This window comes from Gossypium hirsutum, chromosome A06 (assembly GCF_007990345.1).
Source record: "Gossypium hirsutum isolate 1008001.06 chromosome A06, Gossypium_hirsutum_v2.1, whole genome shotgun sequence".
Lineage (NCBI taxonomy): Eukaryota > Viridiplantae > Streptophyta > Magnoliopsida > Malvales > Malvaceae > Gossypium > Gossypium hirsutum.
This window is the reverse complement of record NC_053429.1, coordinates 118,411,952-118,424,681: the sequence shown is the minus strand read 5'-3', so window position 1 is coordinate 118,424,681 and position 12,730 is coordinate 118,411,952. Positions and strand designations below refer to the sequence as shown.

The 12,730-nt window shown below is 32.6% G+C and overlaps 1 protein-coding gene across 1 annotated transcript; it reads right to left on the bottom strand.

Annotated features, from left to right (window-relative positions):
* Window positions 1–3,227: 3,227 nt before the first annotated feature.
* Window positions 3,228–6,892, bottom strand: LOC107961925 (tonoplast dicarboxylate transporter). Its single transcript, XM_016898098.2, has 6 exons — window positions 6,278–6,892; window positions 4,559–5,036; window positions 4,422–4,465; window positions 4,244–4,339; window positions 3,645–4,158; window positions 3,228–3,557 (listed from the first exon to the last, which is right to left on the bottom strand). Exons 1-6 carry the CDS (start codon window positions 6,698–6,700, stop codon window positions 3,520–3,522), a joined length of 1,593 nt encoding a protein of 530 aa, XP_016753587.1. The 5' UTR covers window positions 6,701–6,892; the 3' UTR covers window positions 3,228–3,519.
* Between the last annotated feature and the right edge of the window lie 5,838 nt (window positions 6,893–12,730).

Here is a 12,730-nt window from a genome sequence, read left to right as displayed (position 1 = left end):
AAATTAATTTATTCACAGATTTATTCTCAATTGTTTTTAAAATAATAGCAATGTTCAGTATTTAAAGACTTCGAAGAATCGTACCCTAACGTACTGGGTTTCGCTTTCTTTGTTTGTCTTGAATATTCAGATATCCTCTTACCAGTTCACTCTAAAAAATTTTCAAAATAAAGGCAATGATCGGTATTTAAAGAATTCGAAGAATCGTGCCCTAACGTACTGGGTTTCGCTTTCTTTCTTTGTTTTGAATATTCGAATATCCTCTTAAGGTTAAAACGCGCGTTTAAAAGGCAAGCTCACAATTGAGGGTAAAAAATCTTGTGTCCTAACGTATTGGATGTAATATTTTATCTTGAAGCGAGATGGTCTTTAATACACATTTGACTTACCTAAATATTTTAAAAGCCAATAAAAAGAGAATCGCGTTTTGAACTCTGTTCAAATCTTTAATTTTCGACATTAAGACACTAAATAATCAATCAAGTATCAATTTTGGGCGTATCGAAGGTGCTAGTTCTTCCTCGTACGTAACTGACTCCCGAATTGATTTTCTATTTTCGTAGACCAAAATCGTCGTTTTAAAAAATTTATTTATTTTTTAAAAATAATCGTGTTTTTATGTGATCCAATCACACCCTATTAAAAACCATTGGTGGCGACTCTCAAATTTTCATTTTTAAAAGTCAATTTCTCGTTTTTAAAAAAACGGTTTCGACAGGTGTAATTTCGTAAAGAAAATAAAGAAAAATACAAGTATGTTCTATAGAAACAAGGATTGATTTTAGACTTAAGGTTCTATTTTTTTTTCTCAGACAACCCAATAGGTTCTTTATGGGTCCGCTCACTCCTTGGCAACAGATGGATTAAAAAGGGGAGATCAGGCTTACCTTGTGAACGGAGCGACTGGTCTTGGAATCACAGAAGCGGAGACTGATCGGTGTTGGAGGAGGAACCCGAATCTGGACTAATTTCTGGAGAAGAAGGAACAAAATGGGAGAAGACACATTGAAAGAACAGAAGGCCGACAGTTTTCTTCTCAGGAGCTGATCGTTTTTTCGGACAGGTTAGAAGATTCCAGAGGAGGACAGCTCATTAGGCGGGTTGCTTTTTTGTCTTTTACTTTTTCGGTGTTTTTCTGGACAGTTTTGTTCTGAGCCCAACAGTTCTGCTTGGGCTTTGTTTGGTTTGTTTTTATAATAATACAACCCAGCAAATATTTTCATATATATATATATTTCTACTTTTAGTTCCAATTCCATGTTAGGCAACTTGAAATTTTAGACTTAGACGTGGCTCGTTAGATGTCATGCTCTGGTTGGACCCTCGATAATGCTATAAAAAATAGTTGCAGAAGGTGAGGGTGTATTTGACATATCATTAAAAATTTTCAATATTTAATAGTTTATATATTTCTTATAATTATTTTAATTTTTTACTTAATATAAAATTTTCAACTACAAAAATGTTGAATATAATAAGTAGGTAAGTAACTCATCACTTAAAATAAAAAATATTAATCGATTTTATTTTATTATAAAATTAAAACAAATTATCTTTATTAAAAAATGAGATATTCAAAATACTAAATTCATCTTTCATCCCAAACTATCTAAAATAATATAAAATATTATATTAATAAATTTAAAATTTAAAATTAATATTTACTTTTATCAAATAATATAATTATATTCAATACTTATATTTACTAATGTATTAAATAATTTTTTAATATAAATTAAACACTTATAAATTAAGTACTTTACTACTAACTTTTTAGCAATTAAAATTTTAATTTATCAAATACACCCTACGTGGTGAGCATTAATTAGGGCCTTGCTGGTGAATTTTTTAGTTGCAAGAGTGTTGAGGTCTCAATTGATTTTATACTTTTTTTAGAGATTATTTTTTTACCATTAAACATTTTTTAATGGGGAAAAATAAGAAGGTCAAGGTTATCATTTATGTACATTATTACTTTCTTCTCAAAAACTTTTAAATTGGGCTCAATGGCCATAACTAAGATGATTTTAAGAAGATAAATTATAAAAATAGTTATTTTTATTTGTTTCAGATTTCATTTTAATCACTTATGTTTGAAATGTTATGTTTTAGTCACTTACGTTATCATTTTATTATGAAGTGGTCACTCTGTCTTTATGCTCCGTTATAAATTAAATTTATTTAATTAAAAACCTATTTTCATCTCAACAACTGAACATCTAAGTTGGCATTTAAAACCTATTTAGACTGCCACATAGGACTGCTGTTAAGGAGATAACAGAACTTAACGGTAGAGTGACCACTTCATAACAAAATGATAATGTAAGTGACTAAAACATAACATTTCAAACATAAGTGACTAAAATATAATCTGAAACAAATAAAAGTAATTATTTTTATAGTTTATCCTTTTAAGAATTCATATGGCGAACCTATTTGGTCAAAAAAATTTATTACTCCAATGGGCCTAAACAAATTGGTTTGCTAGGGGAACATGGTTTGGTTCGAATGTAGGTATAAGAACACATGGGATTGGTAATCATGATATTGGATGTTTTGTACTGACTAGGATCATTTAAGATGATAATAAAGAGCCTCCATCAAAGAACAGCAGACTTAGCCCTGGCAGATACGAGATGATCAGCATTCGTTGGTACATATGGCTATAAAGAAATGAATGTTGCTTTGAAGGAATAGAAGCAAAGGTAGAGCAGACAATTAGTAAGGCAAGAAGCCTAAGCAATACTTGGCAAGAGGATCACAGTAGAGGAATGAATGTACTGAATAATACTCACAACTATAGCAATAGTCACCATTGTTTCGGTGTTTTTGCAAGGAAGCGAGGCCGTGCTGGAACAGGAACAGCATGTGCGTTGATAAATCAAAATCAGGAGCTACTTTTTTCATTCAGCAAAATGGTGGAGATTAAAGATTTACAACTGGAGGATAAAAGCGTTGCTAAAGGATATCAAGAGACTTGAGAACATCAGTTTAGTCTACGAGGGCAGCAGCATATAACAAGACATGTATCAAGATGGGCATCGCTAGCTTCCGGGGTCAAATATTCAATTTATGGGATTAGAACCCCATCCTGTTTTGAATGCTCTGTTTTCACTTAAACCTTGGGTTGGATTTTGATTTATGTGATGTGATGAGGTGAATTCTTTGTTTTGATGGTAGCTCTACACTCCTCAAGTTTCTGAGGACAATTTCTACTAACACAACAATTCATGGTAATAAATTCATCACTATGAATGCACAAACATTTTCTATAAAAATTGAAAAACAAATGAAATACATATTCTACAAAATGATAAAGTAGATTCAAGAATTCTCCCCACAACTCTTCTGATCACTTTGTTGCAACCAATAAATGAAGCTTCATTCTTCTCATGCTTTTGCACAACTTGTGATAGACCTGTATGGCTGTACATCTTGTCTCGATAAATTTTACCATTTTTTGCTATCAAACGACACTATATACATACATGTATATATATATCATACTTCCCCTTGCAGCTATTGAACTCCTCCGTTTAGTCCAAAAACATAAACACCTGCCATCACAAAAGTTTACAACAAATTATAAACCCACAAAAACCTGTCGTTTGAACTAAAAATGGAATAAGGAAGGATTAGCTTACCAAGCGTAGGCATTAACAAGGATAAAATCACAATGCCAGCAGTCTTAAGCGGTATCCCCGTCTTCACCATATCTGGAATATTTATATGCCCCGTCGCGAATCCAATGATATTCGAAGGTGTTGCCGTCGCAAGAATAAAAGCAAATTGTGATCCCACTGCTCCAGGGACCATAAGGAGTAATGGGTGAACATGCATGGTTTTTGCCATTTGAATCAAAAGTGGAAGCACAAGGGTAGCAGTAGCATCATTTGATGTTATAAACTCGGTAATTATGGCACAGATTAAACACACCGCGGGGGCAATAGCTAAATACGGAGCCTCTTCGAGAAAATCTAGAGTTTTGGATAATTGATCAGCGAGTCCGCTTGACTGGACTCCGTCGGCTATGGCGAAACCAGCCCCTAGTAACAAAATAATGTTCCATGGCAGCTTCTTGCATTCGTTCCAGTCCATCAATTTCTCTCCCTTTCGCTTCTTGTTGGGAATTACGAACAAAAAAGTTGCCACAAGAACCTACACGGTTTAAGATTATAGTTCATCACATCAAATTTTGGGGCTTTATCATTGCAAGTCTTCTTTTAAAGTTTATGTTACTCACACTGACGGTTCCATCGCCTGCACGGCCATTGAACAGAGTTCCCCATCCCGGAATGTCTTCAGTTATGCTTCTGGTCATCCATAAAGCTACCAGCACCTGTACTTAGCCATTTACCTTTGTCTTTTTAGTTAAAAGTCATTATAAACATAATAGTCATTGATTAGAGATAAATACGAACCCCGAACACAGCTAAAACCATCTTCTCTGCAAAAGCCATTGGACCTGTTCATACCAAATGCAAAATACTACTTTAATTTCATCAAATTATATCATTGAACTCCGATTATTTTAGTGGGGTTTAATTTGTTTATATACCTAACAAGTTGAGTTCCCTCTTGAGGTGGGTTTTATCCAAGTAGGCAGAGAGGGCTTGGCTAGAGCCTCTGGATAAGTAGAGCAGACAGAGTATCGCCCAAAACGCGAAGAAAATCAAGACGGCCAAGGGGAAACCGAAGAAGAACCATGTGTTATAGCCGATGGGTTCAGCATCTGGATATGAGCCTTTATACATGGCTACCAATATCAAGTTGACACCGGTTCCGGTGAGGGTGCTCATCCCACCGATGGGGGTGGCGAACGTGACGCCGAGGATGACAGCCCGACAGAAGTCGCGGATGTGGGTGGATTGGGTGGGGCCCGTCGGGAGGCGCTGTAGGATCCCGGTGGCAACGGGCATCATCATGACGGCGCAGGCCACGTTGTGCATCCACATGCTGAGGAAGAAAGTGGTCCCGCATATGCCGAGTAAGAGGAGAGGTGGGTTCACTGGCTCCCCGCAGAAGCGCGAAGTGATCTGTGTGATCCACGCACAACGTTAGTTGAGTAGGCATGATGGGAATTTTTGGTTATGATATAATGTTGTCTCTCTAAATCCAAAACAGATATGTTCATATGACTTGTCAGAAAAAAAAGAAAAAGAAAAAGGGTTTGGCACTTCTTTTTCATTTTAATGATTGGGTTAATTTCACCATAAGTCCTTAAATGATGACTCAAAGTTTGATATCAGTCTCTAAATTTCAAAACATTCTGATTGAAACTTTAAATTATTAGTTTTGTAACAATTAGATCTTTCTATTTGTTTAACCATTAGCTTCGGCATTAAATGTTAGTTCAAATGTAACACTATCTTTTTAATAACATTGTTTTTCTTTAATATGTTAAATCCAAATTGTCCATAAGTACATACATGGTTAAAATTTAATCCACACATTTTAAAAATGCTACATATAAGACTTAAATCAGTTATTAGGTTAACGAAAAGACCTGATTGATATAATATTAATATTTTGATGACTCAATTAGAACATTTTTAAAGTTTAGTGGCTAATTTAGAATCTAAAAAATAATTTTAAAAACTTTTACTACAACAAATGGTATGATAATAACAAGTAAAAGATATGTTTTGAAATCGGTAAAAGTGCCATGGAGACCTCTATATTAGGAGTCGATTGCATTTTACCTCATTTATTAAAAAAATAGTAAATTAATTCTTATTTATTAGATCAAAGAGTAATTTGGTTCTTCTGTTAACAATTTCATCCATTTTTCTATTAAAAATCGATCCCTATACATCAGTATAAAATACATGTGGCATGTCACATGTCACTATCTAGTTATTCTATCAACCACACCAATTTTTAACAGTATATATGGATGGCATTTTTAACAGAAAGGACCATTGTGTTCTTTAATCTAATATACAGGGACTAGTTTGATAATTTTTTGCAGTCTGAAATCATGTTGAAGCTTTTGAGCAAATTAAAAGACCCAGTATTGTTTTTTTGCCAAAAAAGAAAACCCTTTTTGTGATAGCATTTGAGCAAAATTTCCTTTTAATTGCTTCAACAAATAGTATAATCTTTTAATAATCTACTTTGAATTTGAGTCCAAAATCGATCCAAACACAAAGAAGCTGCTATAAACTTCATGTGTTCTATGGATTACTGTCAGCTATGTCAATTTTCTAACAAGAAGGAATCAACTTGAGGGAGAAAAATACAGTTGAAACGAGTAAAATCGATAAGGGAAACTCACATTTAAGGCCAATCTTCTATGAATGTTGTAGCGCTCAACAGCAAGAACAAGTATAAAACTACCCAGAACCAGGGTAATCACATCATCCATATACGAGTGGGCAACACTATCTGCAGAAGAAATTCCAAAGAGGGGAAACAAAAAGAGAGGTGCCATGGAGGTGATTGGCATCGGCACGGCCTCAGTGAGCCACCAAGAGAAGACCCAGGCCAGAACAGCTAACATGTTCCGGCTAGTCACTGGACCATCGAACTTCACAAAAACACACACGATGGCACACAATATGGGTCCTAACACCACATAGAAACTTTTAAGTGAGATCAAGGATTTCAGAGAAAAGGGTGAACTCGATGAAGACTCCACTGGTTCGTTGATGGGGAGAAGTGGGGCTTTTGAATCATCGGAATTGTCACCGGCGGGCATTTTTCCGGCGAGATGGATATGAATCAAGTGTGGTGGAAAATAAGAGGCTTGGACAAGGCTTGCTTTTATATCTGAAACTTGGGACGGAGGCTAGCTATTGACAAATTCGCTTTTCCCCGTAATTAGTTGTTTTTGGCATATAGCTTACAAATGTTGATTAGTATAAACATTAGAAACCATAATGATTCGATAAAATTAATAAATTTAAATATATAATATATATATATAGGAATATGCTTGGATTCAAAGTACGGGATGCATGGATAGGGCCAATTACAGATCATCAACAAAGCCACGTGGGTATCTTTATGCCACAACTTATCTTAGCCTTTGTAGATTAGTCCTTTCATGGGTTATTGATTGTTACATACAAGGTATAATTTCTCAAAATGTTCCAACTAATTGAGATATGGTACTCTTGACTCTTGAGTATTTTTCTGTAATATTTCATTAATGGAGATAATTGAATATTTATACATATAATTATTATTAATAGAATTGACATTCTTTTACGTTTTATGTATATTGGACACGTGAATTATTTTAATTTACCTATTAAACTTTGTAGTCCTTGCATGCGAACTCCTTAATATATACAAATTGAGATCATAAAATTCTCTTACGAGCTCTTTTGACGAACCTCCACTACAAGACCTGCATGTACTGAATTGGTCGGGCCTAACCTATTTGTGAGTAGGCGATCTAAATTTTATTTGCATTTGGGGTTGATGATATAAATACGTAACATGGAACAATGGAAAAAAGTGTGAGAGCCCCAGTCAGCCAGACATTTGTTTGATTCAAGAAAACAAATTCATGGAAAATAAATAAAAAGAAAAGTTGCAACAATTTGTTTGTAGAAAAATGAAAACGAAGGTAGAGTAATAAAAAAAAATAGTAAATGTGTTTGGAAGTGATAGCTTTGTCTGTCTATTCTGCAAGTGACAATTTTTTTAAAACAAAAATTACTTGATAAAGATTAAGCTGACATGTAAGGTTTATAGCTATCTGTTTGGGGAGATTACTTCTTAGCCTGTCACTATTTTTGTTCTACCATATTTGAATTTTCTTGTTCAGGTAACCATAATTGAATTTTAATTAGTAGGAACAAGTTAAGTCATATGTAATTCATTTAATGCAAATAAATTAACAATTAGATTTTGGGTAAAAATAATTGGGTGTTTAAATAAATTTATAATTGAGTTGATAATTTGATCTTAATAAAAATTTTAAATAATAATATCGATAAATAAAGAAGATGTGATATTTCATTGAAAGGGAAGGGAATGTTGGACAAAACACATTAACAAACAAATATAAATATAAATAATTATATTAAATATAAGATCTCAATAAGTGATATAAACAAATATCTATATTTATCTAAAAAACGCTAGATTTAAATAAAATAAATTAAATAAATATTTATATTTAAAGTATCATATATGGAAAAAAAAACTAAATAAACAAGATTATGAAAACTAGAAATCAAATAAGAAAATCGAGTTTTACTAGATGTTGAGGCCTGTTAATACAGTTTCCTTAAGACAGATTCGGCCGCTCCTATGGTACTTGGAGAAACGTAGGTCAATTGTCTCCCGGGATACAACAACAAGATGATCGAAACAGCAGCACATCTATAATGATCAACGAACAAAATCTTGTCTTCATCTATCACAGAAACATATGAAAATATGGAGAGAAAAAGGAAAAAATTTTCGAGAACAAAATAAATTCGTTGTGAGTGTGTATCTAAAAAATTCTGTAGAATTCTTTAGGCTTTTATAAGCATTCAATATAGTGTAATTTTAAAAATTTCCATAAATAAAGATATAAAATATGCATTAAAAGAGCCTTTAAATCAATTTTGCAGAGAAAAATAAATTTCATATTGGGCTAAAATATCTACAAACCTATTTTGGGCCCGGTTGATCCAGACATTTCACGTCAACCACGTGCACCCCAAATATGAGTTTTAAACTTAGTCATTCAATAATCTTTTTAGTGAGTTCTCATATATATATACACATCTCATACTTGGTATTTAACCAATATGAGATCTAAGTTTTTCTTTTCCTCAACATATATTCACAAGTAGCTTACTTTGAGTATTAATTTCTCATTCATCTCTCAACCATTTTAAGCATATGATATATCGTTCTAAAAGTCTCATTGAGTAAAATATAAAACTATAATTTTAATATTCAATTATCTACATTTACCAATCGAGAATATACCTCAAAGTTTCTAAAAATTATAATTTTTTTCAACAGAGAATTATAATAGTCATGCTATCAAAGAAAGATTAACCATGAAACACATTTCACCATCAATCGTTTATCTCTTTAAAAATCACCTACAATAAAGAGATTAGTTATACTACCAACAATAAATACTCTTATTACGGTAAAATGAAAACTTGAATCACTTGAAAATCTAGAATAAACTCAACATCATCGAATGGTTTTACGTGTGGGGGATATTTGCGTTGAATTAATCTATTTAAGTTTGTTTTTGCTCCACATGGGAAACATTGGTATTTTAGGTTCAAACATTTGGGCTGTGAAAAGTAAGGTAAAAGGTCAAAACTCAAAAACACAAAAGAGGAAATGTACAATAATTTACTGGACCAGTTGGACTGCAATAATTGTCAATCAATGCTAAGCATCCAAAGGTTTGTGGGAGCAGCCAAGTGGACCAACTGGGAAAAAGTGTTGCACCTGGTTCAGGTTTTAACTGAGAAAGTTCGAGGTAACCAAATAAAAGGGGACGCGTGTGGGTTGATAAGGTAAAGGCCAAACTGAATTCTAATAATTCATCCTCGGCCTCACATGGTCCCTTAGGCTTAGCAGTGCAGTCCAATCTGAACATATAGCAACATGAGTGAATGTGATACATCCCCATACCTACTTCTTACACATGGGTGGTTGTTTGTATTTACTAATTGTCCCAAAAATCTGGACTGAATCAATTGGGCAGCAATCACCTACATGCTCATATGTTTTACATCTATAATATTAGACTAGGGACCTATATTTAAGATTTTATTTTAATCAATGATTTAGAGAGTACTTATTTTTTAGGTTTAACTTGAATATTATTTATTTAGATAATATTACTTAAATTAAATAATTAATTTAATTGATTTTATCCTATGACCACATCAGTCTTTAACATTCTCTCATTTGGACCATATGATAAATTTAAGAACTTAAATGGGTGTGTAGACAAAGTAAATTTTTAGATCAATTATAAAGCATCACATGTTTAAGTTAAATTTATTGTGGGCAAACCTAAAGTTACCACAGGAAAATGATGACCTCATATATTGTGTCATGATTATTATTTTTAATTAATTTTAATTAACTAAGAGATAAATTTTAAAATTTTATAATATCACCAATTAAAAATAAAACAATTAAGTTATAATATTAAATGATTATTTTATCTCTAATTAATTAAATATATAATTTTTTAGTATAAAAGACTGATATTTATTGAAGCACATGGCTCAATATGGAGAAAAACAAAAGTCACAACAAAAGTAAATTGAAAAGACAAAAACAACAGCAGACCAAACGGCTAAACAATGAAACCGCACATGGGAAAAAACAAAACCAAAAATGCAAAGGAGAAAACTACCATAAGCCAATACCAAAAAACGATTCACAATCAAAATACCAGTCAAATATCTTTCTTCACCTTGTGTAGCAAAAACGTTTCTAAGATGAGCACAAATAAAGAAAAGCCAAAAGCTTTGAGTCAAACTATGGAGATTCAAAGAACCTACTCCATCTTCAAAGCAAATTTAGAAAGAAGCTTGGTGACTCTAGTTCCAAGTCATCCGATCCTTTTCCACACCATCGTCCTTACTGATTCCGGAACCCCATCAACCCAGATATATAACACCCCCTAACCCTTATCCGTCGCCGAAACAAGGTTATGAGGTATTACCAGACAGTTCAGAACAAAAACGAGCAACCACATATATGTTTAACATATTCATCATAATTTAATTACAATGTTCCTTTAATGAGCTCTCGAGGCCTAAAACACGTGTTCAAAACTAATCGGGACTAAATCACAAGCTTAGAGAATTTTTCACGAAATTTTAAAATTTTTCCTATATGCAGAGCTCACATGCCCGTGTGGTTCAGGGACACGCCCGTGTGACCCTAAACAAGCCCATGCTTCAGACCGTGTCCTACCCTGTGTAACTCTCTGACTTAGGCCACACGGCCTATCCACACGCCCATGTGTAAGCCGTTTGTCTCACACAGTCTGGCCACACGCCCGTGTGCCAGGCCGTGTGGACTCAAAGTGAGCCTTGTACAACAAGTTTACCAACCCTGCAAACCTTGAACAACAAACAAATCAAAATCCAATCTTTCAACCAGTCCAAAACATGTCAGAACTGTCAATATAGAGATCTAACTTACGCATGTTTAAAGATATCTAACATAAATTATCTAATCAATTCATTTAAATACCATTCAACCAATTCAAACTAAAACCATATAAATGGCTATAATATAAGACATATGTTAATATATATAGATCAACCAATATCATCTTACACACCATCAATATTCACATTTCTAAATGACATCAAAAAACAACCTAGGTACATGCTATTTTCATAAGTAAAAATACTTTACCACGTGATTTGAATTTGGGACCGACTTTGGATGCTAATTCAACAATCGAACTTTACCTAACCTGTGCATGGAAACAACCGTACGTTGAGTATAACACTTAGTGGTATTTCTATAATCCGAATACTTATTAATAAAAAATTTATAATGTTTATATACATAATCATACATAATAAAAATCATTCAATAAATAATCAATTTCATAAATCATCATATCTTCTATTTCAATCTCACAATTGCTATTCAATAGCATTTCACAATAAATTTCTCAATTTCAATTTCAATTTCAATATCCATTTTGTATTCAATATTATTCAATGTCAATCATTTGATCAATTCATTCATATATCCCTACTAACACAACTCAGACTCTGACGGATACGCAGATCCAACCTAAACACACCAGTACAACACTCAATGCCTTATCGGCCATGCCGAAGTAAAACAATACGGTACTCAGTACCTCATCAGATTTATCTGAAGCAATAATAATACGATACATAGTGCCTCATCGAGTAGAAGTCGAAGTATCTCTGAACACTTCCAATCCTATGGTATGCCAACTATATCCGACTTAGCCCGACATTGTTAATAGGGTATTCAATTCACTTTCAATTTTCAATCAATACACATTTCAATTCAATAATCCATACATATTCACAATCCAATTCAATACCATAATATCAACACTTACCTCAATTTTCACTTATCATACATATCATCAATAAATACATTAAATTATTATTAAATTCGGACTATAGAAATATAAACCTTATTTTTCGAGCTAATCGTCGTTGACTTTTTCATTTCCTTTCTTAGTTGACGTATACGGCTTAACGTTAACACTTAAGCTTGAAACCTTAAAATCTCTAATTTCTCTTTTTTTCTTTATTTTCTTTCTTTCTCTCCTGTTCTTCTCTATTTCGTTTATTTATTTCTCTTTTTTTATTTACTTTAGTTTATTTATGTTTTATTATATTATATTATTATATTATTATATTAATCTATTATTATATTATATACTTAAGTATTACGTATAATTTTATGTATATTATACATACACATGGGATAATATTTTCCATACATTTGTCACTTATTTCTCTTATGGTTTATTTCTAATTTAGTCCTTCAACTTTTCTCGATTCTATAATTCAATTTTTTTTACTTTATATTAATCTAGTCCTTACACTAAATTAATCTTAATTCAAGCTAATTCACCTAGCCAAAATCTAATTAACCACTCTATTGACTTCGTAAATATTTTTAATAAATATTTATGAATTCATTTTACGAAAACAGTGACCCAAAAATACACTTTTTCGATACCCATAAACTTCGGGTCATTACAAGATACCAGAGATTTGTCTTCCTCTTC